We start from the raw sequence: 23,632 nt of genomic DNA on the forward strand, positions 1-23,632 counted from the left end.
CTCAACACTATTTCGTTCGTATTTGCTCTAAGGTGTGAAAAGCCGCCTCTTTAGCACAAAACAAGTCCATTTCGTGTCCATTTTGCTCCTTTCAAAGAGCTTTTTATTCAGAAAAAGACAAACAGACAAACAAGACAACCAGTAAGAAGAACACAGAGAGAAAAATATAAATTAGAAACAAGATTAATATTATTAGGTGGCCTTTTTGGCAGTTCGCCGTCTTGGGGCTCCAGGGATTTCAGCGGTTTCTTTCATTTCCTTCTCTTGAACTTCTCCTTTTTCTTCAGAATCCACTACTTCTGAATCCTTCTTCTTCTTATCCTCCCCTCCTTCTCCAAACTCGTTGATTCTGGTATAGTCCACTGGATACAGCCATCGTTGGTACAAGTAGACAAGGAAAACGATATCATCTCGGAAGCAAGCCATTCGATGGGCGGTTGGCATGGTTATGATGAAGGCGAATAGGTCGTCAATGAAGGTGTTGAAGGCCTAGAAGATTTGAAATTGGTTCAAATGAGTTCAGCTTCCCTTCGCACGATTCTTTGAATTTGCGCGTCAAAATCACAGAGTGTTTGCGTACGTAGCCCGACAAACCATTCGCAAATGCGTCGTAAAATAAAATGCTCCGTACGCAAACACTCTGGTACTTTGACGCGCAAATGCACAAAATCGGTCGACGCCTTAATCTCACCTTGTACATAAACGCTCTCCATGGCAAATGTGCGACACTCTTCAATTTATAATTCACAAACAGTTGAGGCAACATGAACAAGAATCCAAATGCATAGACACCATTAGCCGACGTCTCCAGAAGCCAAGACCTCCACGACTTGTGTGGAACATAGAGCAAACTATAAACAGCACCACCAATGACCAGTGGTACTAGAAGAATTGATAGGTATTTCATAGCTTGAGCGTCGATTGAATCCGTCTCATCCTCTTCTGCAGAATGCTTTCCGAACTTGATTCCTCGCCAGGAGATCGAGACCTTGTAGGCTATGGTCACTTTCCAGTACTCGATTACTGTAGCGATTCCAGAGGGGATGAGGACTAGGAGAGAGGTTTCTTGGTCGAAAAGATAGAAAAATATGATGGTTTGAGAGAAGCAGCGCCAGAGGAGAGTTCTGAAATTCGTTAGAATTAAAGGGTAAAAGGAGCAAGAGTTGATTTTTTTTAACATCAAAAAGTGTAGAAAAATATGTAGATTCACAGAAAAAGAAACAAAGAAAAAATTCGAAAAAATTTGCAATTTTGAAAAATCGCTTCGTCCATTTCCGGAAACTTCTGGAAGGTTCTCGAATCCTTCTTTTTGTATTCCCCCCAAACTGAAAGCTAGGAAAAATAAGCGATTTTTCCCCAATTTTCCGGAGGAAAAATTCAGTTTTTCTCCGATTTTTCGCATAATTTTAGACCTTTTTAGAGTTTTCAGCTATTTTCAAAGATTCTTTTTCGATTTTTCCAGTGTTTTTGTCTGAAATTTGATGGAACGTTGTTCGGATTACTGTAGATTACTGTAGAAAACTCAAACTCAAACAATCGCGTCATGCAGAAAAACAAATTTTTTTTCCATTTTGACGTCATGGTGTTTGCAAAAAAAAACATCTACAAAAGGAAATTAGCTTCCTACACTAATCTACCAACGTTTCATCGAATTTCAGACAAAAAACCGGAAAAATCGGAGGAGAACCTTTGAAAATAGCTGAAAAACTTAAAAGGTCTAAAACTTTTGCGAAAAATCGGAGAAAAATCGCAAAAAGCCGCTAATTTTTCGGAGTTTTCCGTTTTGGCGGGAGTTAAAAAAGATGCCAGAACCTTCTGGAAGGTTTCAGAAATGGACTAGAACTGAGAATTTTGACTTTTTGAAGTTGCTTTTCGAGGTTTTGCAACTTTTTGTTTCGAAATTGCTAAAGTTTCTACCAATCTACATTTTCTACATATTTTGATGGTCGCAGTCCTCTTTTTTATCCGAAAATCGATTCTTACTTCGTAGACAATCCCACCATTGACTTCCTCCCCTTCCAAAACGATATATCATTCTTAAAAGCCAGCGCATCGAATAACAAATGAAGAGTGGAAACGAAGAAAGTAATCATGAGCAATACAATCGAAGTTTCAGTAAAAAGCCCTCTCAGCTCATCGATATCCTTATCCTTAAATCCATGTCGCATCAATTGTTGCGTCGAACGAGCGGTGGAGGTTAAAAGAAGCAATTTAGCAACGCTCGTTGGCTCATAATTAATGGTGAGATTCACTGATTTTTGGAAATCCGCTAATTCGAAAAGATGTTTACTCCTCATACTCATCTCGTCGACAAACATGATTGGGAGGTACTGATCTTGACGTTGGACCGTCAGAAAGTCGCTGAAAATCGTCTTTAGAATTTCTTCTAATTCCAATCACACTTACGCTAATTCCCCGCTAACTTTCGTTTTTACAAATCGACTCGATTCGGAAACTATCCTTACTGGAAGCACAGTTCGGAAGTGGGCAGCCAGCTCTACCACCTTTTTGGCCTTTTTGGGTTTTTCCACCACAGCTTCATCTTCACCTAACAACTGGAAAGTTTTCGCTACTGGCTCTTGGAAGACGATCATTGGCGCGGCCACGTGCACTTTCCATGGTGCTGACATCGGATTTCGATCTTCAAAGCCATGGGGGAGAAGGATGGTGTGGGCGTAGAGGTAGCCATCTTTGGCGACGGATGATGGGATTTTTACTTTTAGCTGAAAGAAAATTTATGAAAGAGAGAAAATTGTATTATTATTCTGGCACATAAAATCGGTGTCCGTAGTTGAGGGTCCCACAACGACAACTACCGTAATCTGAAAATATGTTATTTTTCCAGATTTCGTCTTCTGTTTTCACTGTTTTTTTGCGATATTTTTGCAAAATTTTTAGACCTTTTTAGGTTTTTCAGCTATTTTCAAAGATTGCTTTTTGATTTTTCCAGTATTTTTTGTTTGAAATTCGATGGAACGTTGTTCTGATTACTGTAGACTACTGTAGACAGCTAATTTCCTTTTGTATTTTTTTCCAAACACCATCACGTCAAAATGCACAGAGATGATTGTGTTTGCGAGAAAAACTACAAACTACAAGATTTTCAACAGTAATAATAACACAAAAACCGGAAAAAAGCAGTGAAAAGCGAGAAAAACAACTCGGAAAATAAAGATATCTCCTAGGTTACTGTAGTTGTCGTTGTGGGACCTTCACAATGCAAAATATATGATTTTGGGTGGTACGACGGATCGGACGTTTCCCAAAATGAAATGTTTCTGAATCGAAATACTTCCAAATTGAAAAATTTACGGAATGAAAACTGTCCGAAAGCAGAAATGGCGCAAGAGGAATTGTCCTAAAGTAGAACTGTCCCGTTTTAGACAGCTGTTAGCAATAGAGCGCTCGCGCTAACAGCTGTCCAAAACGGGACAATTTCACTCTAGGCATTTCTGTTCCGTCCAATTTATACTTCCGGACAGTTCTGATTTCACACAGTTTTCAATTTGGAACCATTTTGATTTAGGAAATGTTCATTTTGCTACAGTTTCATTTTAGGAAATCTCCAATCCGTCGTACCACCGATTTTTGAGGCTAATTTTCCTCACTTCTTTCTGAAAAGCATCAGCGATTTGCACATTCTCTACCGTCGTCACCAACGTTTCCAGCGAATCTCGTTTCGTTGAAAAATACACTCGCAATTGCAATAAATCGAACAATCCTTCGCTGTTCGGCCGAATTATTGGCTGAAATTTTCAGTTTTTTGGTACACTTTTGAGAATAAATGAGCGATTTTTGGGTTAATAACGGGTTTTCGAGTTATTTTCGAATACAGTATTTCGCCAAAATTGATTTTTTCTGCAATTCAGCTCACAAAATGATATTTCAGAGTAAAACGATGCGATCTGAATGATTTTTCCTTAAAATAACTATTTAATTAGCTCGAAATTCGAAAAAATGCTTAAAATTTCCTTTTACCGAATAACAATTCGAATCGGGATCGGTGTCGGCGCATAGCTCTGGTGTGAATAGTTTGTACAATTGGAAGAAATTGTAAAACATAAAACTGAGAAAAACGGTTGACACGATTTTTGTCAGGTTTATTTCCACCATCTGAAACGGAATATTACTATTAAGACGAGCAACGCTAACCGAGTATGGGCAAAAAAAGAGTAAAAATTGTCGAAAAACCGAGCGGAACGGAAGAAAGTCTTCTTTTTAATACAAGAGGGGAAAAGTGAGATTTTATTGGAGAGTATTGAAGAGTATCATGATACAGAAAACCAGCATTTAAAAAAAAGTTAAATGTATAAAGTTAGCTTTTAAAAAACATTGAAAAATGGCTAAAACGACACAACGTTCTTCATATGCCTCTCTTTAAAGTAGACGTTTCTCTTCGGTGCCACCTCTGTTCCTTCCTTCGGTTGTAGCCATACACTCATCTTCTTGTTCTGTGGCTTCCCTTCCTCCTCATCATCCTCCCAGTATCCAGGAACACACCGCTTCTCGACGATCGCGCTGGCAGTCTTCCACGACGCGCGTACTAGCGAACAGAATCCGAAAATCGGGTGAACACTGAGCTGAAGGAACTTCTTCGTGTTTGGATCCCCAGGGTAGCCGCTTCCGAATCCGTTCTCTGGAACTTTGATATTTTCCTCTTTGAACTCCCAATTTCTCAGGCGAGTGTCTCTGGTGACTTTCGCTGCGATTGATGCGGCACTGACGATTGGAAACAGGGAATCGGCTTTTTCAGTGACACAAATCGAAATTCCAGGGAATAGTCTCTCGAGCTTGGCTTGATACGTGGCTTTTGGGCCGACGGTGTCCACTTTGATCTCCACGACGTTGACATTGCAAGCGAAAGCGTCACGAATCAGCGCGATCGCTGCGTCGTGAGACACCTCATTTAGCGAATATTTGTGTCTTTTGAGCATTGAAGAACTGATGAGTTCTGGAGACAGCGAACGGATGGCATAGGCAACGATTTGTTGGATTTCTTCGTCGTTATTAATTTTTTCGAAAATCTCTTCTCTTTTTGCTTCATTCAACGCTTTTGAATCGTCAACTCCTAGAGCTTTGAGCTCTGCGTTTTGATCCATTGGAGAAATTGCGGCCGCGTAGACCATTGGGCCGAGAACTGGTCCTTTAAAAAATTAAAAATTAATTTTTTATCGAAAGATGAAAGTCTTACCTCTACCAGCCTCATCAATACCTAATACACAAGGCACGCCATCGCCAAAATCTTTCCAGGTCTTGCTTCGCTCCGTTTCTAATTTCAGCGACATTCTGTAATAAGTTCGCTTTAGAAACTAGGTATATTCTTTGAAAATAAATTGTAACAACAATAAAAAAAATTAGAACTGTAGAACTGTGCTGGAAAACTTTGAAATCAGCAGAAAACTGGCGAATTAATTCAAAAAAATGGGCGCAAAAAATAAAAATCGACTTTGTGGCTGAGGTTTTCATCAGGTGAAGTAAGTGCGCTCCGCCGAACACCACCGTGTAGTCCACACGGACAAGTTGTCGTGGAATTTTTCAGACAAATTTTCAGAACATTCTTGGTTTCAGAGAAAGTTTCAGTTTAAAATTGGGTTCTGAATGTTGAAAAGAGCCCAAAAATTTCAAAAAGGATGTCTGAAAGCTTCAGTTTTGACCGATAATAATCGGATATCAGCCAAAAAAATGGCTGAAAATCGGACAATTTTTTATTATAACAAATTTTGAAATTATTAACTAAAAATCTGCAATATACACATTCATTCAAGTTTTCAGATTGAAAAAAACACACACACAAAACGAATAAACATAGAATTTTTATTAAATCAATCAAGAATAGGTACAAACATTTTGGTCACAATAAAACTTTATTGAAAGCTCGCTATGGGTTTCTAACCTCGATGAAATACTTTACAGTTTTGGATCTAAATGTGCTATGTGTATTATCAAATATGAATTTGTACACTCCGGGTTCCTCAGCCGACACTTCTCCGTCTTCCGGTACAAAATCCGTTTGTAGTTTGAACTTCGGGTGAACCATATAATCATCGTCGTGTTCAGCAACCTTCTCTTGTCCCTCAGCCGCTCGGTGAATTGAGAAATGAATGTCATTGTTCTCAAGTCTCCACCACCAGTAGAGCTTTCGTCCGGGCACATTTCCTTCAAGGGTGATTGGAACAAAAGAGGTTGAACGCGATGAAACAACCAGTTTGGTTAGTTTCTCAGCTGGAAAATCATTAGCAGGATCGTATCTGAAAATGTACTGATAATGGGTCAGATCTTCCCCCAAAGAATGATACCTCAATTCAGCTGGAATCTTTCCTCCCATTCGCACATTTCCATACTCGGTCTCTGCTTGTCTCGTACCTCCCCATCTCTCAAAAAGGACCTCTTCTCCGATGTTTTCCTTGAGATGTTGCTTCCAGTCATTTCCCAGAATCTTGACTTTCTGTTGGGTCTGCTTAGCCAGGCAAGGGGAGATCATTCCCCAGAGAACTTGGATGAAAGTAGGGGTGTTGACCACAAAAATTTTTCGGATGACATCGGGGAACATTTCCTGGAAAATGGGCTTGGGTTACTGTAGACCATCACTCGGGAAGTACCTGAAGCTGTGAGAGCATTGTGGTTACAACTTTCAAGGCTGCCATATCAATCTGTCCCATGGAGAGACCATCCAAGTCGAATATGACCGAGGTGCCAAACGGTTTACCGTGCTCTTTTTCCATTTTTCTGAAAAAAAACTACAGTATATTTTTGATATTTCTTATCAAATATTCACAATACAAACACTCTCTATCACTTTGACCACACGTAGACTACTCGAGTGACGTTTCTCCTCTCCCCACCTGATAATTTGCATGACTCCTTCACTCTCGGCGATTCTCATTCTGTACAAATCCGAGTTTCGTGTAGCTGGCATCAATCCAGCTGCATCCAAATGTCCGATCATTTGAAGAGAGACTACGTTATTTTCATGATCAAAGCCGATCAGAGAACCAGGAAGATAGCGGAGCGGTACACTACATTCGTCGCATTTTTGGGTCACTTTTTCTAGTGTTGAGAGGTCTTCTTTGTCGAGTCCCAACGCGTGAATCGCGCGGAGGGAAAACTTGATTTTTGGAACGACGACTTCTGAAAAATTAGGATATTTGAGATGATCGTTTTTGAGGGAAATGGAGGGATGGAGGTTATCTCGGTTCTGAATTTCAGACACTATGTTAAAAGGGTCTTCAAAGGTTTGAGATTTCCAAATTTCATGATTCAAAGATTCTCAGATTTTCAGATTTTTAGATTCTAATATTCTGAATTTTAAGGAATCTAGATTATTTAAGATTTTGAGAATCTAAGCATCTAATATTCTAAGATTCTAAGATTCCGCGATTCTACGAGAATCTAGATATCTTAAAATCTAAGGATTCTGGGATTCTAAGATTCTGAAATTCAGTTTTGAAAATCAAAAATGACTGAAAATGATGGGACAGATGGTTATAAAACATCCAAAATTGAGTAGGACCAAAAATATATTTTTTCAAATTATTAGAAGTCCAAAATTTTGAAAATTTCAAACTTTGAATGAAAAGTCCAATTATATCCAATTAGGCATATCCTATTAGAACGAAAAAAAAACAACCGAAAAGTCAACTTTGAGCCAATTTATCTCGTTTTCTGTAAAACATATCTTGAAGTTGTCAACTGATAAAATGTTATTGATAATATGATAAACATTTTGTCAGTTGACCACTTTTTGATATCTTTCACAAAAAAGGAGATATCTGATCTCGAAGTTGAGCAGTCGGCGCTAAAATCTCAAAGCTTTGCTTTTGCTTCTTTTTTTGGGACATTCCTAGAAATATCGAAACACCTGTAATAGCAGGGCTCCCACAAATTTGAGCTCATTTATCTCGGTTCCTGTGTTAGATATCGAAAAGTTGTCAACTGACAAAACACTTCTGATATCATGATAAGCACTTTATCAGTAAACAACTCTTCGATATCTCTTACAGGAATTGAGATACATAGCTTCAACAAAAACCCACCAATCTTTCGATCCCATCCAATCAACCATCTCATCAGCGAAAAATCATCATCATAAGCTTTGACCAATTCCAGTTCATTATGAACTCGTTTTCTCAACTCATCCAAAAGTTTCCGATCCGATTCACTAATTTCTCCAGGTGCCGTAGTTGGAGTGGCCATAGTTTTTTCGTCTCCGGATCCTGATGACAGACGGTTTTTAGAGAGTTTTAGTTTCATTTTTAGCTTGCGAAAAAAACTAGGATCAAGAATAAGAAGAGGAATAGTTTATTGGAAACGAATGATGCGTTTTTATCGGGAACTATCTGGGCACCAGCCAGGGCGAACCGAACTTTATCAGGACGAAAAAAAAAGAATAACACATGACTATAGTAACGCACAGAAACGAAAAGGTTTGACACTTTGATTTCACAATTTTTTGGACAGGAAGAGCATAATGCACAGTTTCTAGAAGAGTGTCGAGCAGTGTGTGATAATGAAAATGAGCACATTTTTGGGAAACTGATAATGGAAAAGAGTGTTTCATTGAAGAAAACAATAAAACATAGAGTGAAATTTTCCGGGTTCTATTTTATTTTGTTAGTAGAGTAGTTTTGATTTATGATCAGATTATTCAACATTTTTCAAGGAAAATGATTCAATTTATTCTCCAATTTTACTTTTTGGAGTTTTGGAGACTCTGTGTAAAATTTCTGATTTCTAGGCACTAATTTTTGGAATCCCCAAAACATTACAATTTCAGAGTTTCAGAATAAAAAAGCATTGGAATATAAAATTTCCAAAAAGTTTTTTGTTAAAATCGAGTATTTTTTGAGATTTCAAAATTTACAAAATTTTTAGAAATTCTAGATGTATCTCATTTCTGTGAATCTCAGAATCTCAGAATCTCAGAATCTCAGAATCTCAGAATCTCAGAATCTTAGAATCTCAGAATCTCAGAATCTCAGAATCTCAGAATCTTAGAATCCTAGAATCTCGGAATATAAAAATATCAAATTCCTAGATTCCTAGAGTTTCAGAATTTCAGTATATCAGAATCTCAGAACTTCAGAAATTCAAAATTTCAGAATTTCAGAATATCGGAATTTCAGAACTTCCGAATTTCAAAAACTCAAAAAATAAAAACATCGAAAAAATTGAACTTTTGAAATCTTAAAATTTCCAGACATTCGAAAGATTAAAGTATTCACAAACCTTGATTTTTGGATTTCTTCCAAAACTTTTTCATGATGTCTGTGGTAATTGTGAAAATAATAAAAAAACTGAAAAAAATACTCCTGTTTCCATTTTTTGCTCCGGAATCCTAGTAACCGTAATGCCTGTAGGATCACTTCTATATTTTCGTGGGGTCTCTAGGGGTCAATTTTATTCCATGTGCCCTTCTAATACAGGTTTTGCGGTATTATTTTTAAAAAAGTAAATCGAATTTTGGAAATCTATAATTTTTTAAAAAGTTTCTGAAATCAGTTTTTACAAAAAAAAGTGCCGAAGGCGTAATGAATCGGAATCCTCTTCTCGAAAAAGCCGGCTTATTCTCAACGTGAAATCCATGGCTCCTTCTGGCAACCAAAATTCAAGAAAACAAAAATAGTATAAGGGAAAAAAGAGATGCAGAGAAACGAAAGAAGCCCTTTTAGAAACACCACGGGCGGTCAGTTTTCTTAAAAGGCAAAATGACACAAAAACTTTGGTGCTTGCATTTAGCAAAATATTATAGTAAAGATAACAAAGGGCGAGACAGGTGGAAAAAGATAAAAAATATGAAATTCGTTTGGGAAAAATCAGCATATTTTGTATACATCATGTCATGATTTGTAACCGGTTATAGAATGGAAAAATGCGGAAACAAAAAGTTGAAAAACGGAAAAATTTCGTAATTTTGCAGTAAAATGTTTATGATTTCAGTTATGATTCAGGGAAAAGATACCGGTTTAAAATGCAAAAAGTTTGATTTTTTGAATATTTTCCAGAAATTTTGAAAAATTCTAAAAAATCATAAAGACCAAAATCGGTAATTTTTCGGGGAAATATTTTTTTAAATTCTGAAAATGCGGGAATTTTTTTGTATAAAAGTCGGCATTTTGTTATTATTTTTCTAGTTTTCGATTAAGTACCTACTTGAAAAAGTTGTATTTTTAGTTTTTCAAAATTTGAATTCAAAAATCAAGTGTTTTGAAAATAAACTAAAAATTGGCGATTCTGAAAATTTTTAATGCTGAAGCTTTGAAGTTCTGTACGAGTTTATGAGATTCTGAGATTCTGAGATTCTGAGATTCTGAGATTCTGAGGTTCTGAGATTCTGAGATTCTGAGATTCTGAGATTCTGAGATTCTGAGATTCTGAGATTCTGAGATTCTGAGATTCTGAGATTCTGAGATTCTGAGATTTTCAGGTTTCAGAATTATAGAATTTTAGAGTGTAAATATTTATACAAAAATTAAGAAGTTTTCCGCTATAAACTTTCAAGGGAAAGAAAAAATTAAACACCAAAATTCGTAAATTATTTGGGAAAATTTCAAAATAAAAATATAAAAAAATCGGTCAACGTCATGCAAATTTTCCACTGATAAGAAAGGAAAAATGAAAGAAAAAAAAACAGAATTTCAGAGATTCAGAAATAAAAATCTAGAATTTTTAGAAACTTCGAAAAATCAGATATTCAAAAATGTTGAATCTAAAAACTAGAAAAATGGCAATCGATGATTTTTGATCACCAAACTTATACGTTTTTTTTTGGATTTCAAAAAGTATTGAATTCAACCAATAACTACAAAAAATAGAAGAAAAGTTCTGAAAATTTCGAAAGGGAGAAATCCTACGATTTATTGATTTTCTATGGCTAGTTGTTCTGGAAGCAATAGAAAAATATGGAACTGTAGTGTTATTTTCGACGGTCTGGGAAGAGATAGAAAGGAGCAAACACGACAGAAAAAGAGTAAGAGAAATGCTTTCTTCTTTTTCTATGCTATTTTTATTGGGGAGAGAAAAAGGCATTTTCGGAAGGTTGAACACAAACAAATACACTTTGTTTCATTCCGTTTCTCTCTTTATTTTCTGGTCAGGTTGGGCAGGAAGAGAAAAAGGAAAAATGGACAAAAGTCTAGTTATTAGGAGAGTCCGAAAATCAAGAATTCAAAAATTGAAGTGCCGGAAATTTTGAATTTTGGAAAACTGGTAATTTTAAGGCGTTATGAAATTTTGGGTTTTTGAGAAGGAAAACAAGTTCTGAAGTTTCTCAATATCTGAGAATGTAAAAGAAATCGGATTTTTTCATAGAAAATCTCTGTAAAAATCGAATTTCAAAATGCCAAAAAAAATTCCGAAACTTCGGTTTTTTTAGATTTTAAGATTTTCAGGTTTCAGAAGTTCCTAAGTTCAGAATCTCAGATTCTTTGAATCTCAGAATCTCAGAATTTCAGAATCTCAGAATCTCAGAATTTCAGAATCTCAGAATCTCGGAATTTCAAAATTTCAGAATCTCAGAATCTCAGAATCTTAATTTTCAAAATGAAAAAAACAATAGGAATCAACAAAACAAGTCAAGTATCTCTCCAAGAGACCATTTTCAAAAAGTTGACAGTTTTTTGGCAGTCAAGGCCATCTTTTGTATTTTTTGATGGTGAAGGGCGCGAAGATGAAGATTTATGAAATTAGCGTCAATTTCTGTTCGGCAGAATTCAAAAAAGTTGGTGACGGTTTTTTCAAAATTACAGGATGAGAAAGTTTGAAAAAAAGATAAAAAGTGGTGTTGATGTATTGGATCAGGTGTAGGTATGAGTCATTCTGAAAATTTAAAAAAACGACAGAAATACAAGATTTATACAGGAAAATATAGGATAAAAAGTACAGGATTTACAAAAATACAGGATTCGAAAATACATAGATCGGGCGTTTTTGAACCGTATACAGTACCACTCAAAAATCTTCCTTAATTGTAAGTATGAAACTCTACATGCATCTGTTGGTCCCCTGACACTCGGTGGATTTTTAAAAAGCATGAGACATGAATATATTATTGACGACCCTTTGAGAAAAAACGAGGATCGGAGCGACCAACCAGTAGGAACTAGGTTAGGTCGCGCCGAAGGCTCACCAGACAGCTTAAAAGTATGTAAAACGGTTGCTTATTCAGAATATCCAAACCTATAGTATCGGTTATTAAGATATACAAAAACATATTTTTCAGTTGATTTTAGGCCGTTTTGACCATTTTCAGGAGTCTGGAGATAGTCTGTCAAGTGTCCAATCATTTTGAACATGAATGGTTGAATTGCAAACTTTGAATTCGCAGAATTTTTTCTGACATCCTCCAAAATGTTCGAAGTCATTGGAAACGTCGCAGACGAGCGCCGGACTCCTGAAAATTGTTAAATCAACTGAAAAACTCATATTTCCAATGAAAATGCTACTGTACAACTTATTTTCTATAGTTCTGAAATTTTTCAGCTATCCTCTTCCTCATATCATTTTTGATTCTTCCGCCACGTCACTCAATTTTCAACCCATTTCTCGGAGAGGGAATTCCCCAGTTGAAGACGTCACATTCTGAAGAACTTCCTTCTCGTGTTCTCCAAATAATGAAAAAAAACCAACACAACCTAAAAACGGACTTTTTTTTCGTTGAGTTTGTGTGCAAAGGCGCAGAAAGATCCCGCATTTTGATGAACGACTACTACTTTGTGTTATTCTTCTCTTCTTTTCCTATAAATTTTTGAATGTGTGTTCTTTTTTTGTTAGGTTCTTGGTGTAAGAAGAAATTCAGAAGTTAGTTTGGGTTTTGGATTTTAAAAATTTTTAGATCCTAAAACTCTGAAAATCTGAAAAGGCTTGGGAGATTCTAATATTTGAAGATTCTGAGATTCTGAAACTCTGGAATTCAGGGCTTCTAAGTTTCTAATAGTTTTAGTTTCTGAGATTCTGAGATTCTGAGGTTCTGAGATTCTGAGATTCTGAGATCCTGAGGTTCTAAAATTCTAATAATCTGAGATTCTCGGATCCTTAGATTCTAAGCTGAAATTCTGAAATTTCGAATTTCTGAAGTTCCGAGATTCTGAGATTCTGAAAATCTGAGGTTTTGGAAAATCGAAATTTCTCATTATTTTCAAAATTTTAAGATTCCGAGGTATTTTTTATTTTAAAAATTCAAAAAAATATATTTAAAAATGTTATGCCTTGGATATTTTAAAATTTTGGAAATCTTTGTTTAATTTCAAAAAAAATTAAAAATAAACCAGAAATTTCCAATAACCAACTTTCAAAAATTCCGAACTTCGAAAGTCGACATTTCCGCATATTCTTTTTTTTTTCGAGAACCGGGTTTTCAGATTTGCAAACCTTAAGTTTTTTCATTTGAAAATGCTGTACACATTTTTTTTAGATTCAGAACATTAGAAGTTTTTTTGAATTTAGAAATTTTCGAATTCCTGATTAGTGGAATTTTAAGAATTGTTCTGAATATCTGTATTTCCGGACTTCTGAATAGTGAGTTTAGAAATTTCACAAGATTTCAAGGTTTCTGGAAATACTCGTACTTTGTGCATTTCTCAGTCTGTCACAAAGAACTGATCAATCGATTCAAAAAGAGAAGAGAAGGTGATGCTCTTCAAGAGATAAATGAGATGTGATAGGTTTAAAAAAAAAGAAGCAAAAATCTCTCTTTCATATCTTTTTCCCCAATATCTTGACTTCACACCTCTCGGGTTTCCGGTTGCACTGAACTCGGATTTCCAAAAACTTCTCTTGGTTTTTTTGCAAGAAATTCGAGATTCAAAGTCTTAAATTCAGGATTCCGATTTTGGCTTTCAAGACATGGATATTGTTCTTCTGGGTGCAAAAGATTTGAAAGCGCTTTTTGGAACTATGAAAATCCCAAAAAAGCTCAGACATTTTCCCATCCAAAAGGTCAAAAAGTTCCCTCCAAAAATTTGATAAATTGATGTTTGATTTTTTTTTCTCGATGGGGGTGTCCCTCTCCTTCCGGATAACCCCTCATTCGTCACACCGATCCCTTCTTCTCTTTTCTTTTTCTTTTTTTCCTTCTCTTTTCTTTTTCTTTTTTTCCTTGTTCTTCCCAATATTACACAGTTTCCTTGTGCATGAATCCTCTCCCAACACCTCCAAAAACTTCCAAAAGTTTGGAGTTTTGCTTTCTTTTAAAACTAAAAAAAATTTCAAAACTCCATTCACTGGAATATCTGCTTGCAACTTTTTATTCTTTAGGTTATATACAATTTGATTGTTTTTTAGGTCGTGATGTACCTTTTTGGCATTTCTAGGTCATGGCCTAACCTTTTTGGATTTTCGAGGTCAACAATTTTGAGTTTGCAGCGTCTGAAATTGTTCTGAATAAAAATTTTTAAATTCGAAATTGTGAAAAATGTTTTCACAAATTTCGATATTCTAGTAATTCGGAAAAATTGTTTATTCACTCAGTTTACAATTCAGAACAGTACCAATTATCTTAATTCCTGTAATCCTTCTTTGTTCGCTCCTTGCTTGTCGTTGCTGGTCCTCCAGCGACGTCCTCCGTGCCTAACGATGTGCGGTGGAGATGTCGGTCCTCCTCATGTCATCAATCAAAGACCACCGGGGGAATCGAACTCGTCCTTTCCATTTCCCCGGTGGTCCCACACCGCACATGTTATCCTCTCGGCTACGGGGACGCTGACAGGTGAAGGCATAGAAGACGTACAAGAATATATGGCCATCTGGAGGTGAAGGAGGTCCGGTGACTGTAAAAGGGGACATTATTGATGTCATATCTAATGACGTAGTTTCACAGTATGCCTCATCATTATAGAAAAATTAGTTTTCAGTCCTCTGGTTCCGATGTTTCAAGAGCTCGAATTTTTGGAGTTCTAGAGTCGGATTTTGAAACCTACCACAATTCAATTTATGCTACCGTAAAACCTGTAATATAGCGCCATGACGTTCTATTTCTCGTAGGGCGGTTTTATGTAGGTTGATGCGAGGTAACAAATATTGAATTTTTACTTATTAAGCAGGGTACCAAAATGAAAAAAACGGTGCGAAATTTCTAGATTCCACTATTACTGGGTTATTCAAACATAAAAACTTTGCTTTTCTACTTCCAATCACCTCATAAAGATGGCGTTGTCTACAAAATTAATCTGTTTTTCAATTCCAAATTTAAATTTAAAAGCTCAGTCTCTTGAAATGAAAATTCAGAGCCCCTTTCCAACTTTTCTTCTATTTCTCTGAATCTCTTTCACCCAAAAAAAAAAATCATGTCAAATTCTTTTGTTTGATGGGAACAGAAAGAGTGATCCCTCTTCCTGCGACGGGAACACCTTCTCTCCGTCTCTCTGTGCTTTTTTCCTCTTCTATTGCTCATCATGTCGTTAACATTTGGAACAACCAAAAGAAAAACATACAAAACAACACAAAAATCAGAAGCTCTCTCTATCTATTCCTTCGGATTTTATGCTATTTCTAACCGCAGACCGGCATAAAAACGAAGGAAAGAAATCTCCCTTCTCCAAAAAAATAATCTCGAGTTACCTGAGAATTGAGCATTTGAGAGAGTGAGCAATCAGTCTCTGCTCTTTTTCACAGACATATAGACATCCCCTATGTCACTTTTTAGTGTTTTAAAGAAAGTGATTTTTTGAGAACTTTTTTTTCAGGTTTTTAGAATTTCAGAGCTTTGGAATTTTTGAATTTCTGAATTTTTTTAATTTCTGACTTTTTTAATTTTTCGAATTTCTGTATTTCTGAATCTTACAACTTTATGATTTCAGAATTTCAAACTTTTAGAATTCCGATTTTCAGAATCTTGTCGATTAAGTCGATTTTTCCAGAAAGTTTATGACTTTAGATCATTTGACCTATTTCTGACTCATTTTATATGTGCCACGTGGCAACTAAGGGCTCCAAAAATCGAATGTGCTCTCTTAAATTTTTATGGGTCTGACATATGGAAATGATCGATTTTTAGTTTTGTTTTGTGGTTTTTTTGTTGAAATCTTTCTATTTTTATTGGAGGTTTTGTACTTTTTCAAAAACAAAAATGATTCGTTGAGGGAGAAATTTAAAAAATTCCGTTAAAAAAATAATATTTTAATATTTGAAGTCATATTTCCCCCATTTTTTGAATTTTCCAAAAAATTTCCCGAATTTTAGAATTCAAATTTTATAGGTTTCATAAATTAATATTTGATGGTTTTTGGATTTATTTTTTTTTTCTGAAATTCTGATTTTTTTGAAAATCAATGTTTCCCAATTTCTTTTTTTCTCAGAATTTCAAATTCTGGTTATCTCGTCTGTCACACATCCCTGAAGAACACAAACTACCTGAACAAATATACATAATTTTTCATTGTTTTCGCTTCTTCTTTTTTTTTCATTTTTCCCTTGAGCCACGTTTTCCATAACTTCTCCCATTGTCTCTCTTCTGAATATTCATCAATTTTTTTCTTGAATTTTCTTTCTTTTTTCGTTTTTTTGTGGACTGTTTCTGCTAGAAATTTTGTGTGTACTTTTTTTGTGCATTTTTTGGAGACAAAAAGGGAAAGAATGGACATTAATTTTTAAACTTTTCTCTGTGTGAAGAGTGGAGTGTCATCAATTTTTTGTGCTATTTTTTGGTCTTATTCGGGACTTTTGGAGACTTTTTGGCTGGTTTTTTTCCGAAATGCCAGTTTTTTTTAAGGAAAAGTCAATTTTTGAGTTTTCGAGCTGCAGAATTTTCTAGACTTTCCGTTTTCCGGACTTATAGTTGTTTGATTTTTGAGAAATTCAGTTTCCCGATTCTCAAATACTCAGAATTTTGAGATAATGGGGTTTCTGAACTTCCAGTTTGAGAAATTATATAATCAGGAACGAATTTTCAGATTTTTGAGTTTTCAAAAATTTGAAGACTCTGGGGAAAATTTACTCTGGTTCTGAAATTCCAGTTCTTCTAAGTTTTCGAATTTTCGAGGTTATCGATTTTTCCTAGTTTTTCTAGCTTTTTCCATCTTGAAAATTTTCTTTCCTTCTTCATTTCATTGATTTCTAAATCTCAAAAGTTTTAGTTTTCAATTATCCCCAAAACTTTGGAATTTCGAATTTTCGAAAAATGGATCTCAAAATTCGAAATCCTCAAAACGCCTGAATTTCAATATTAAAATTTTTGGATGTTCTTCCGCATGAACTTAGATCAATCCAGAGATTCTGACGTTTCACGATCAGAAAATCTGAAAATCAAAATTTCTGATCATCTGAAATTGCAAATGCGTTAGATTCTGAGATTCTGAGATTCTGAGATACTGAGATTCTAAGATTCTAGAACTCGGAGATTCTGAAATTTTAAGATTCTAGAACTCGGAGATTCTGAAGTTCTGAGATTCTGAGATTCTGAGATTCTGAGATTCTGAGATTCTGAGATTCTGAGATTCTGAGATTCTGAGATTCTGTGATTCTGAGATTCTGAGATTCTGAGATTCTGAGATTCTGAGATTCTGAGATTCTGAGATTCTGAGATTCTGAGATTCTGAGATTCTGAGATTCTGAGATTCTGAGATTCTGAGATTCTGAGATTCTGAGATTCTGAGATTCTGAGATTCTGAGATTCTGAGATTCTGAGATTCTGTGATTCTGAGATTCTGAGATTCTGAGATTCTGAGATTCTGAGATTCTGAGATTCTGAGATTCTGAGATTCTGAGATTCTGAGATTCTGAGATTCTGAGATTCTGAGATTCTGAGATTCTGAGATTCTGAGATTCTGAGATTCTGAGATTCTGAGATTCTGAGATTCTGAGATTCTGAGATTCTGAGATTCTGAGATTCTGAGATTCTGAGATTCTGAGATTCTGAGATTCTAAGATCCTAGAACTCGGAGATTCTGAAATTCTGAGATTCTGAGATACTGAGATTCTAAGATCCTAGACTCGGAGATTCTGAAATTCTGAGATTCTGAGGTTCCGAATACCTGAAATTTCGTATTCATGAACTAAAGTTTCTAGAATTTCAAAATTCTGAAATTCTATTTTGTTTTCGTTTTTCTCTTTTTCCTCTCCCACCAACATTTATTTTTTCACACAGCTGATATATTTTTATCAGTGACGTCCTCCCCCAAGATGTGTTCTTCTCCTCCTCATCATCCATCCCATCACCTATCCATCTCATAAATTATCCTCCTCTTTCTTTGCGTCTCTTCAATTTCAACATGTTCTAGAAAAGTTTTTTTCGAGTTCCCGTCCTGAAAAAATGATGCTTTGGTTGGATTAACAAGTCAAAACTAAAACCACACACACAATCACTGATCAGTCGTTTTTTCAGGTTTTTCATATTGGTAAAAACGGAACGAATGGTTTTTTGAACTGGTATTGTAATTTGGGAAAATGATTGGTAAGGTTTTGAACTTTTAGTTTATTATTACATTTAGAAATTTCAGAAAATTTGAAAATCAGAAATCCAGGATTTCGGAAGTTCGGAAATTCAAGAATGTTGTGGATACTGAAATTCTGAATTTCCAAGTTTACGAGTTTGGGAGTTTGAAATATTTCGAAATTCTGGAATTCTGAGATTCTGATATTCTGAAATTCTGAGATTCTGAGATTCGGAGATTCTGAGATCCTGAGATTCTGAGATTCTAAGGTTCTGAGATTCTGAGATTCTGAGATTCTGAGATTCTGAGATTCTGAGATTCTGAGATTCTGAGATTCTGAGATTCTGAGATTCTGAGATTCTGAGATTCTGAGATTCTGAGATTCTGAGATTCTGAGATTCTGAGATTCTGAGATTCTGAGGTTCGGAAATTCTGAGGTTCTGAAATTCGGAGATTTTGAGGTTTTGAAATTCTAAAGTTCGAATTTGTGAAATTCTGAGAAATGACAGTCTGAGATTTTGGAATTCTAAATATGAAAACCTTACATTTTTCAACAAAAAATCCCAAGAATCCCAAAAATTTTCAAAATATCCAAATACCCAAAATAATCAAAAATCCAAAATTATCACAAATCAGTCATTCTTTCGTTATTGTCAACGTTCTGAGATTTAAAGATTCTAAGATACCGAATTTCCAGCTCTTAAAATTTTCAAAATTCCAGAATCGAACAGTAAAAGTAAACTAGCAGCATTTTTTCGTCGAAAACCAAAAGAAATCGCCAAATTGGATTTAAATGGAAATGGAGTCATTGGGCAACATGAGGAAGATGGTAAGTCCAACATTTTTTCTTTATTTAAACAGATCGTTTAAATTTTGTATTGTCTGTCGGAAGATATTTATTGATTTTGTTAATCCCAATTTTTTTCAGTTTCAAAATGTTCCCTTTTTTCCGTTTTCTCAAGTTTCTCTTTTTATTTTCCACTCATGATTGCTCTCTTCAGATATTAAGGACCCTTCAAAAAGGAAACCTTTTGTTTTTTTTTTTGGAAAAAAAGTGTTATTACCTTTTTCTATATATTTTTTGCTCTTTTCAAGAATACTGTAAAATTCAAAATTTCAAAATTTCAGACATTTAGAAAATACCACCCACGCAGAAAAACTGTTATTGATCTCCTCTTCTCAATAACAGTATACTCTCTCAAAATAAAAACTCCTTAAAATAAAATATTTTTGCCGTCTCCGATGATTCTCACCCCTTCTCTGATCATAAGCCATCCTATCTTCCAAAAGATTTCTCTGCGCCTCCTCGATTTCTGTACTCTCTCGTGCTCCGACCATTTCAAGTACCTTCCAAAAAGTCGGCAAATCGTCCCTCTATCCTCCCCATAATATTTGTTGTGCTCTCTTCTTTTCCCGGACGACGGCACAGAAAGAGAAAAGCACTGTATATCCCCAACCAACCAGACACAAAAGTAGTTTTTTTTTGCTTCAAAATAGCATCTTCTTTATCTTTTTTGCTTTTTTTTTCTTTTTGAGTTTTGCAAGAAAACTGTTCCTTTGCTGCCCATCTTTTTCACAGTCTACTGGTTCTAAAAAATTTCCCGCCTCCAAAACATTTTTGAAAGTTGTTGGGAATTTCATTCAAAACCACACCCTTGGTCTTGTTCAGATCTCTTGTTAACAAGTTTTTTTGTCAAATATTGCGCAGTTGTTGACAGTTTTTTTTAGTTACATTGTAGTTTCAAATTGCCTAGTTTTGGTTTTTTAACTGGTCCAGTACATAAAATTTTAAAAACTCTGTATTAGAAGGGCTAGCTCTTCTATTTTTCCAAGGTACCTCCGGAGGGTTTACTGCGTTTAAATTACAAATTTTACTGCGTTTAAATTACAATTTTTAAAGTTTTGATATAGTAATTCTATCTGTTTTCAGAAGTTTTTGAAATCCCAGAAGCCTGAAAATTTTTAAAAATGTTATTTTATGGTTCCTAAATATTCCAAAGCTCAAATCTGAACAAATTGAGATCCTGGATTAAGATTGAAAACTGTTCAGTTTTCAAAATCCAAAGAATTGAAGTTCTAAAAATTACAGTTTTGGAATTACAAAACTCCTGAAGATTGAAATTCTAACATTCCACTTATTCGAAATTCCGATATTTATTTGAAGTTGAAGTTTTAAAAATCTACAGTTTTCGAAATTTCAAAGTTGAAAAAAGTAATTTTAATTTTTTAAATCAATTTTCAAAAATTATTTTTTCTCCCTGTTTCTTGTTCTCAAGTGTTACAATTGTTTTCTCTATGGATGACTAATCACTGAACATCTCTTTCACAACTTATGACTCTTGATTTTTCTCTTTTTTTTTAACTTTTTGAGATCATTTGAAACAAAGTCAAAGACTTTCTTCACAGCTCATAGTTAGCTAGTTTTCTAATTTCATTGTTTCCGTTTCTTTTACAAAAAATTGGATTAAGGAATTTGTTAGTACATAATTTTTTTCATTGTTGTGGGGGTTTTAAGAAAAACTTTGAATTGCAGTGTGATTTCAATTCCAATGTTAAAAAACAGTTTTTGAATTTTTTAAGTTCTGACAAATCATATTTAATATTATGTCAAAATACCAGCCTTACTCAGGAAATTTTCCGGCAAGTTGTGCCCAATATTAGCAAGTTGCTAAGCCGAAAAAAATGCTTGCCGCTGACAAACGGCAAGCCGTTTTTCGGGTCAGCAACTTGCTGTTTTATAAAGCAAGTTGCCGTTCTTCATGAAATCTAGATGGCAACTTGCCGAATCAAGAGCGTTTTTTTTTCATAATTTCGAAGTGGACATATTTATTTAGGGCATATTTATTGAGGAAACAGAGTGAGAAAACAATAGTAGGAAAAAAGGAAGTCGACTACATATAGGTGGAGGGTACAAAGTAAGGGAAATTGGGACAACAATATTAAAATAAAATCCGAAAAATTTTCCATGAATTTGAGGAAGTTTCTTGCAAATACGTAGGCATCCCTTCGCGTTTTGAGTTCTTCTAAATGTCTATCTTAAATTTTTATCAACTTCGACATTCAAGAAAAATTTCGACGTTCAATTATATTCAACGTTTCGCATCACGAACGATTATAGCAGAGGGTTCTCACGGAGTGGACTGTATGTGCAAGAACTTCTGAAAATAAGATTTCATGAACTGCTTGAGAAATGTTTCTTACTTTGTAAAAAATTTCGAAATGCGATCCAACTTCATATCAGGCTTGTCGCATAGGTTGTGAGAAATAGTGTGATAACTGAAAAAAAAGTTCTTAAGATTGTTTTTGAAGGTAGCAACTCACTGTGCCGATGCTTCAATCGTTCGCTTTTTCAGTTGTTCTTCGATATTTAACTTGATAAAACCACTCGTTCTTTGTGGATCGTATCATAATGATAATTTCGAACTTCGATGACTATATCGTAGAAAAATTATAAATTTTTCTGACGAGCTTTGGATATATATGGATATATATAATATATATATATATATATGGATATATATAATTCGACTTTTCCCCAATTTCTTGTTCCTCGGTGATCTTAGCTGTCCAAACCTTGAAAGATATTAATTTTTCTAGCAATATACATTTTTAATATTACCTTCAAGCTTTCCTTCCATTTCGTTGTGAAGTTAGTTTGAAATACAATAAAATCAAGCAAAAAATAGGATAAAATAGGACAAATAGGACAAAAAGAAAATCAATAATTCGAGAACATTTGAATGTCATCTGAACGCAGCAAGAGATCGGCAACTTGCTCTTTTCACGGCAAGCAAGTAGCAACTTGCTAAAACTGATCTTAGAATCTTAGAATCTTAGAATCTTAGAATCTTAGAATCTTAGAATCTTAGAATCTTAGAATCTTAGAATCTTAGAATCTTAGAATCTTAGAATCTTAGAATCTTAGAATCTTAGAATCTTAGAATCTTAGAATCTTAGAATCTTAGAATCTTAGAATCTTAGAATCTTAGAATCTTAGAATCTTAGAATCTTAGAATCTTAGAATCTTAGAATCTTAGAATCTTAGAATCTTAGAATCTTAGAATCTTAGAATCTTAGAATCTTAGAATCTTAGAATCTTAGAATCTTAGAATCTTAGAATCTTAGAATCTTAGAATCTTAGAATCTTAGAATCTTAGAATCTTAGAATCTTAGAATCTTAGAATCTTAGAATCTTAGAATCTTAGAATCTTAGAATCTTAGAATCTTAGAATCTTAGAATCTTAGAATCTTAGAATTTTAGAATCTTAGAATCTTAGAATCTTAGAATCTTAGAATCTTAGAATCTTAGAATCTTAGAATCTTAGAATCTTAGAATCTTAGAATCTTAGAATCTTAGAATTTTAGAATCTTAGAATTTTAGAATCTTAGAATCTTAGAATCTTAGAATCTTAGAATCTTAGAATTTTAGAATCTTAGAATCTTAGAATCTTAGAATCTTAGAATTTTAGAATCTTAGAATCTTAGAATCTTAGAATCTTAGAATCTTAGAATCTTAGAATTTTAGAATCTTAGAATCTTAGAATCTTAGAATCTTAGAATCTTAGAATCTTAGAATCTTAGAATCTTAGAATTTTAGAATCTTAGAATTTTAGAATTTTAGAATCTTAGAATCTTAGAATCTTAGAATTTTAGAATCTTAGAATTTTAGAATCTTAGAATTTTAGAATCTTACCCAACAAAAAAATCCACCAAAAAAGTTGTTGTTGTGTTGCAAAAAATCCCTCACACATTCCTTTCAAATCAACAAGTTGGTTCAATTAGTATCTCCAGAAATACGGAAATCTGGAGCCACTTTACAATTTTATTTTGCATGGATTTAAAATCTTAGAATCTTAGAATCTTAGAATCTTAGAATCTTAGAATCTTAGAATCTTAGAATCTTAGAATCTTAGAATCTTAGAATCTTAGAATCTTAGAATCTTAGAGTCTTAGAATCTTAGAATCTTAGAATCTTAGAATCTTAGAATTTTAGAATCTTAGAATCTTAGAATTTTAGAATCTTAGAATCTTAGAATCTTAGAATCTTAGAATCTTAGAATCTTAGAATCTTAGAATCTTAGAATTTTAGAATCTTAGAATTTTAGAATTTTAGAATCTTAGAATCTTAGAATCTTAGAATTTTAGAATCTTAGAATTTTAGAATCTTAGAATTTTAGAATCTTACCCAACAAAAAAATCCACCAAAAAAGTTGTTGTTGTGTTGCAAAAAATCCCTCACACATTCCTTTCAAATCAACAAGTTGGTTCAA

The 23,632-nt window shown here is 34.4% G+C and overlaps 4 protein-coding genes across 4 annotated transcripts; all 4 read right to left on the reverse strand.

The window, feature by feature from the left end:
* Nucleotides 1–192: 192 nt before the first annotated feature.
* On the reverse strand, nt 193–4,113 carry CBG04750 (the record flags this gene model as incomplete). Its single annotated transcript, XM_002637892.2, has 6 exons — nt 193–489; nt 692–1,124; nt 1,984–2,361; nt 2,407–2,723; nt 3,609–3,746; nt 3,979–4,113. The coding sequence occupies 6 exons, from the start codon at nt 4,111–4,113 to the stop codon at nt 193–195; spliced, it is 1,698 nt and encodes a 565-aa protein (XP_002637938.2).
* Nucleotides 4,114–4,343: 230 nt separating this feature from the next.
* Cbr-rnh-2 lies at nt 4,344–5,285 on the reverse strand (the record flags this gene model as incomplete). The annotated part of the gene is made up of 2 exons (XM_002637893.1): nt 4,344–5,143; nt 5,192–5,285. 2 exons carry the CDS (start codon nt 5,283–5,285, stop codon nt 4,344–4,346), a joined length of 894 nt encoding a protein of 297 aa, XP_002637939.1.
* Nucleotides 5,286–5,878: 593 nt separating this feature from the next.
* Nucleotides 5,879–8,193, reverse strand: Cbr-ctg-2 (the record flags this gene model as incomplete). The annotated part of the gene is made up of 5 exons (XM_002637894.2): nt 5,879–6,248; nt 6,297–6,553; nt 6,600–6,726; nt 6,843–7,128; nt 8,034–8,193. 5 exons carry the CDS (start codon nt 8,191–8,193, stop codon nt 5,879–5,881), a joined length of 1,200 nt encoding a protein of 399 aa, XP_002637940.2.
* A 9,147-nt stretch (nt 8,194–17,340) lies between these two features.
* On the reverse strand, nt 17,341–19,204 carry CBG04754 (the record flags this gene model as incomplete). Its single annotated transcript, XM_002637895.1, has 3 exons — nt 17,341–17,876; nt 18,517–18,802; nt 19,049–19,204. 3 exons carry the CDS (start codon nt 19,202–19,204, stop codon nt 17,341–17,343), a joined length of 978 nt encoding a protein of 325 aa, XP_002637941.1.
* Between the last annotated feature and the right edge of the window lie 4,428 nt (nt 19,205–23,632).

This window comes from Caenorhabditis briggsae, assembly GCF_000004555.2.
Source record: "Caenorhabditis briggsae complete genome, chrV, whole genome shotgun sequence".
NCBI classification, from domain to species: Eukaryota; Metazoa; Nematoda; class Chromadorea; order Rhabditida; family Rhabditidae; genus Caenorhabditis; species Caenorhabditis briggsae.